This window comes from Staurois parvus, unplaced genomic scaffold (genome assembly GCF_062004578.1).
Source record: "Staurois parvus isolate SC_StPar_1 unplaced genomic scaffold, SC_StPar_1.0 ptg000031l, whole genome shotgun sequence".
Classification (NCBI taxonomy): domain Eukaryota; kingdom Metazoa; phylum Chordata; class Amphibia; order Anura; family Ranidae; genus Staurois; species Staurois parvus.
Genome location: NW_028317827.1, coordinates 9184739 through 9190738, shown reverse-complemented (window position 1 = coordinate 9190738; position 6000 = coordinate 9184739). Strand labels below are relative to the sequence as shown.

The following is a 6000-nucleotide window of genomic DNA, read 5'->3' as shown; positions in this document are numbered from 1 at the left end:
ATCACCAAGAGCAAAGCGTCAGATGCAGTGGTGTAAAGCAAGCCGCCATTGGACTCTAGAGCAGTGGAGACATGTTCTCTGGAGTACCGAACCACACTTCTCTGTCTCGCAATCGAATGGATGTGTCTGGGTTTGGCGATTGCCAGAACGGGACTTGCCTGGCTGCATTGTGCCAAGTGTAAAGTATGGTGGAGGGGGGATTATGGTGTGGGGTTGGGCTTGGCCCCTTAGTTTCAGTGAAGGGAACTCTTAAGGCGTCAGCATACCAAGACATTTTGGACAATTTCATGCTCCCAACTTTGTGGGAACAGTTTGGGGATGGCCCCTTCCTGTTCCAACATGAATGCACACCAGTGCACAAAGCAAGGTCCATAAAGAGTTTGGGGTGGAGGAACTTGACTGGCCTGTAAAGTCCTGACATCAACTCGAAAGAACACCTTTAAAATGAATTAGCGCGGAGAATGCGATCCAGGTCTTCTTGTCTGACATCAGTGCCTGACCTCACAAATGCGCTTCTGGAAGAATGGTCAAACATTCCCATAGACACACTCCTAAACCTTGTGGATGGTCTTCCCAAAAGAGTCGAGGCTGTTATAGCTGCAAAGGGTGGGCCAACTCAATATTGAACCCTACGGACTGAGACTGGGATGCTATTAAAGTGTAAAGGCATGTGTTCCAATACTTTTGGCAATATAGTGTATATCTAAGCTCAATATGTGGGAAGCAGTCATGATTCTGTGGGTCTGTGGTGAAAAGGTGGCATTTTACTTTAACCCCTTATAAACTGACACCCCCTTCTTAAATACACACTCAGAATAAGAGACAAATGCAGTAAAAGTGTAAATGTATTTTATTATGGAGCAACAGAAAAACTTGCAATATGATTTTTCCTTTTAAGCATCAAATGGACATAATATATTTTTCCTGATTTACGCTCAAACTACTTTGCTGTCTGTAGTCTATGATATATAGGGACAGAAGTAATTGGACAACAGAGACTGAAAGGTGTTACTGTGCTGCTCCCAAGTCGCTCAGTGCCAGATGTCCCCCATTTAAAGTAGTGGCTTGTGTTATTGGATGTCTTTGAATCACCTGTAGTCCAGTTCACACAACTGCAGTTAGTGTGTTTTGGAGAACAAGTTTTAACTCCGTCACTGCCTGAGGATATGCAATATGCAAAGGGAACCTGTCAAAGAGCAACACATCTGTGCGATAAAACTGACTTGAAGCCACAATGCTCCAACTCCGAAGAAACAAAAGTTAAGTGAAGCTGGAAAGGTTCATTTTCTCTGCCCCAGAACTCTAATGTGACTCTGAATGGAAGCCCCCATCTGGGGCATCTCAGCATTTTGTTTTTGTTTTAATTACAACTAAAGAGGGCCATGCATGGGAATATATTCTGCAAAGAATGAAGATTAGCCTGTGGTGAAGGAATCACAGCAATCTTTCAGCTTGACCCACTTGATGAATAGCTGTGGTGTTTGCTTTAAATGGTTTGTGCCTTTATTTTCAAAGAAAAGGGAATGGTCAGTGACTGCTTGTATACAAATGATCAATCTCTGATGGAAATTCCAGGAACTTCTGATCCTCAAAATATCCTTGCTGTAAACTGTCAGCAATGTCTAGTCACTAAAAGTTGCAATATTATGGTCAATGGGGAATGTATGAGCTTCCTGTTGTTACCAACAGTAAGCAACAAAATGGCAGTTGGTAGTTTTTCTTCTGCAGGATTTTGAGGGGAAATCTGTTATATGCCTAATAAAATTGTTCCCCACTAAAAGCCTCTTTTTCGTTAAAGTGGTTGTAAACTTCAGACATGAAATAATAAACAAAACATATCCATATCATATGGTGTGTGCATGTCTCAATTAAGAGCACCAAGTGGCATTTCTGCCTGCTGCTTCATTCCACTGCTATCAGCAATAATCACTTCTGACAAGTTTTCCTGACACCAAGAGGGAAAAAAAGAAAAAAAAAAGTGTGGGGGGGGGGGGGGGAAGAGAGAACTCCAGCACCTAGCCTGTGATTGACAGCCTCAGCTCCACTACAGTGTGCTATGTGATGGAGGGAGCAGCTCTCCCCACCAAGCTCTGTGGTGTGTGATTTCACCTCTCCGCCCCCATAAATGGGCACAACTCAAGTAGGAGGATTTGTTTCACCTCCTTTGTATATCACCTGAAGACAGTCACTTCACTGTGTATAGGAATAGTTTACAATCACTTTAACACTATTTTGTGATGTTCTCCTGAACAAGGTACATTTATTACATCTTTTACATAAACCCGCTTCTCTCTCTCTGGTTTAAATCTGATTGGCTGTTGTGGCATATATATCACAGTCTCAGACAGCCCTTCCCTCAGACATTTCAATAAACTAGAACCAATCCGACTTACAAAACAGGGCTGAGTTACAAAAACTGGACTAACTGAGAGTGTATTAGCTTCCTGCTGCAGTACCGGTGTCCTCATGTCATCCTAAACTTGATTGGATGTTGGAGGTATCCTCTTCACGTTTGCTACAGATCTGGACATTTAACACCCCCCCCCCCCCCAGTGGGTTTTGTGTAGAAAAGTAACTGAAACTAAAGTGTGTTGCCCACAGCAGCGAGCTCCAGGCTATCATTTCTCTAGGTAGGATCGGACAATGAATGGACAAGACAGGTTGTTATGGGACAGCTGATACACACTCCAATGACAGCAGTAATATTTATTACAGCAAAAGTTCTTTTTTTATCTCATGAATAGGATTTCCCCAAAACACATATATTTTAATATTTCGGTATTTAAAAAAAAAAGAAAACATATGAATTGAAGCATATTGCAATTTGTATACAGAGTATTGTGAAAAATAAAACAGTCCAGAATATTGTCTGTTGCTTCCATACATATTCTGGTCATATACCAACAAACACACACAACCGAAAATTCACCCGCTATTTAAATACAACTGTATCCAACATGGCTGCTAAACACTGGACAATATTAGAGGTCATCAGAACATCCACGTGTTCCTCCAAGTGACGCTTGGGATCCTATGGAGAGTGAGATAAGGGAAGAAATTATACATGAAAACATTATTAGAAGTAAAGAGTACATATGGATTGTTTTCTTGTAACTGTGATAGCTACTTGTACTTAGGAGATCTGCATTATCACAAGTGATGAAGATACATCATTTAAAACAATTTTATTTTTAAACTATACAACACTGTAAAGGGGCTATATGGACCGCAATCCAGGAATGGCCATTGCAGACTGGTTTTAAAGAAGTACAAGCCCCAAGGGCTCTCATCCTGATCCTGCCGTCTCCACCTAGTGAGTCACTGACTTGGAACAAATATGCAAGATTAGAATTAAAAGAGAAGTACGGGAATATAAAATAATAAACATACATACTAACATAGATGGTTGCAGCATCAATCCGATGCTGCAGCTGTCCTCACCAGCTCTACGCCGAGAACTGAGTGACCAAAGACTTCTGGATTCACGTAGTTCTCACATCCGCTCTGAGAACAGAACGGTGACTGACAGTTGTCTGTTTTGCCCCTCCAGCACTCACTGTAGCGCCAGGCTCAGTTGGCTCAGGCTCTCTGAGGTGCACTGAAAGGCAGAGCCAGCTGCTAATCAGGCATCTGGACATTATTGACGGGATCCATGCTGAGCTTGGACTGACGCTGTGACATCAGCTGACAGCAGAGTTTAGCCCACTTTAAGTCATCAACCATAGAGACTCGGTAAGCAATGACTGTAGGATCAAATTAGCAGTCATATTTTTGTTTTTTTTTTTGTTTTTTTTTAAAAGAAGGATGTGAGAATACAAACAAAAAGAAAGCTTACTAATGAAATGACACCATATTAATTGTCAGTGTAAGTACTGAAACCTCTGGATCAGCATGACAGCTAGAAAAATAAATGAGATTTTATAGCTCGGGAATCAGAAAAACAGCTTCACTTTATAAATGATTTTTATAATAGTTGGGCAACAGCAATGACCAACAAGACAGACAGTTCCGGGTCAACCGTATCAGGCCACATTACCTGTTTCCCAACATTCTTTATAGCAAGCTGCTCAGGGGTCATCTTATCTTCTTCCTCTACAGCCTGTGTGCATAGAAGAAAAAAAAATCCATTAGCAGTTTGATATTAAATAAGAGAAGAAACAATGCAAACAAGACTCCCGGGGATACACATTAATATAAGCTGCTCCAGACAGAAAACTACTAGGTAAAAAATCAGGATAAAGGTAATTTATGCACAGAGGTATAGTTTTGGCCTAATCTGCTTACATGTACCCAAAACTCTCTGCCCATGTACAAAGCACATTTACCATCAAGTTACTGCTCCATGTAGAGAGCACATACAGTATACCGTGAAGTCAGTGCTCCATGTAGAGAGCACATATACCCAGAAGTCATTGTTCCATGTAGAGAGCACATATACCCAGAAGTCACTGCTCCATGTAGAGAGCACATATACCCAGAAGTCAGTGCTCCACGTAGAGAGGACATATACCCAGAAGTCACTGTTCCATGTAGAAAGCACATATACCCAGAAGTCAGTGCTCCATGTAAAGAGCACATTTACTCCAAAGTATTTTCCCCTTGCAGAGACTCAATTTCAAAAGACCAATAAATAATAAAAAAATAATATATATATATATACATACATACATATACATATATATATATATATATATATATATATATATATACACACACACACACACACACATACATACATATACACACATATGCAAAAGTCAGGAACCCAATCAGATTTCACTTAAGGAGGTTGCAAAGGCTCAAGGTTTTGTTACCTGCATGCATTCTATGTATGAAGGTACAAAAACCTTGTGTGTGCAGCAGTGCACCCAGACCCCCCTAAAATTACCCGAGCCCCATCTTCATCCAATGATGTGCACGAGAGCCTTGGCTCTCCTGGGTCTCTCTCCTCACTGGCTGACACAGCAACGGCAGCCATAGGCTCCCGCTACTGTCAAAAACAGCCAATGAGGAGCGAGTGGGGGCAGGGCTTAGCAGCGCTCCATGTGTTAAAAGGCACAAAGAGCAGTGGCTAGGGAACAAGCCTGCTTGGGTTTCCCCATAGCAAGCTGCTTGGGGGCACTAAGGGAGAGCGGGGTACCTGAGGAGAAGAGGATTGGGGCTGCTCTGTTCAAAACCACTGCAAAGAGCAGGTAAATATGACATGTTTGTTAGTTAAAAGAAAAAAAAAAAAAGCAAAAACAGCCTTTAATATCACTTTAAGTTAGAATAGCAGAACATACATTCTAACTGGTTGCCATGGCTTATTGCATTCTGCAAATTCTTCTTTGAAGTCTACTGATGAGTAGACAAGATAGTCTGAAATCTGAATCTCAGGTACATGATCACTGATTGGAACACCAGAAAGTCAGCCATAATCATATGCTAATTGGATGCGCTGCGGAGACCACATAGTGCTGCTAACACTGGTCCGTTCCATCTATTTATAGTCTGTAGCATCAGCACCACCATCCAACATTTTACTCATTAACTCGGATGCATCAAAGCCAGTAGCTACTTGTCATTGCAGCACTAATCTACACTGCAGTACAGCAAAACACTAGTTACACTCTGTACAGTCTACAAAAGATTGTTTAATGCCAATATAACAAAGTGTCTATGGAATAAATGAAAATTATTTACAAAACATTCATGGTACACACTGACATAAACAAACATTCAACATGCAAATGGTCACTGCCTTCACAGAAATTCCAAAGGCTGCTTTCATTAAAAATTCCCAATTTTTAAGAATCAAATTAGTCAATAAGTATTTTTAAAGTATACTGATTATATCCTTAAAGGTGGTAACACTGGCAAACTCTTCCTGCAATGTGCACCTATCTATATTTAGGCTTTGTTTGTGTTGTGATGGGGGGGGAGGGGTTGGGTAAAACATTATTCGTGATCCCCCTAACATGACATCCAAACAAGATGCCAGCAAATTGTTAATGAATATAC

At 41.0% G+C, this 6000-nt stretch overlaps 1 protein-coding gene across 1 annotated transcript in view; it reads right to left on the bottom strand.

The window, feature by feature from the left end:
* Nucleotides 1-832: 832 nt before the first annotated feature.
* Nucleotides 833-6000, bottom strand: part of PSMD14 (proteasome 26S subunit, non-ATPase 14) — a 133805-nt gene continuing 128637 nt past the window's right edge. The window contains exons 10-11 of the mRNA XM_089659993.1: nt 4037-4099; nt 833-3031 (exon numbers count right to left, since the gene is read on the bottom strand). Coding sequence (XP_089516119.1) covers nt 2933-3031; nt 4037-4099 — 162 coding nt within the window. The 3' untranslated portion in view covers nt 833-2932. The remainder of the gene's footprint in view (nt 3032-4036; nt 4100-6000) is intronic.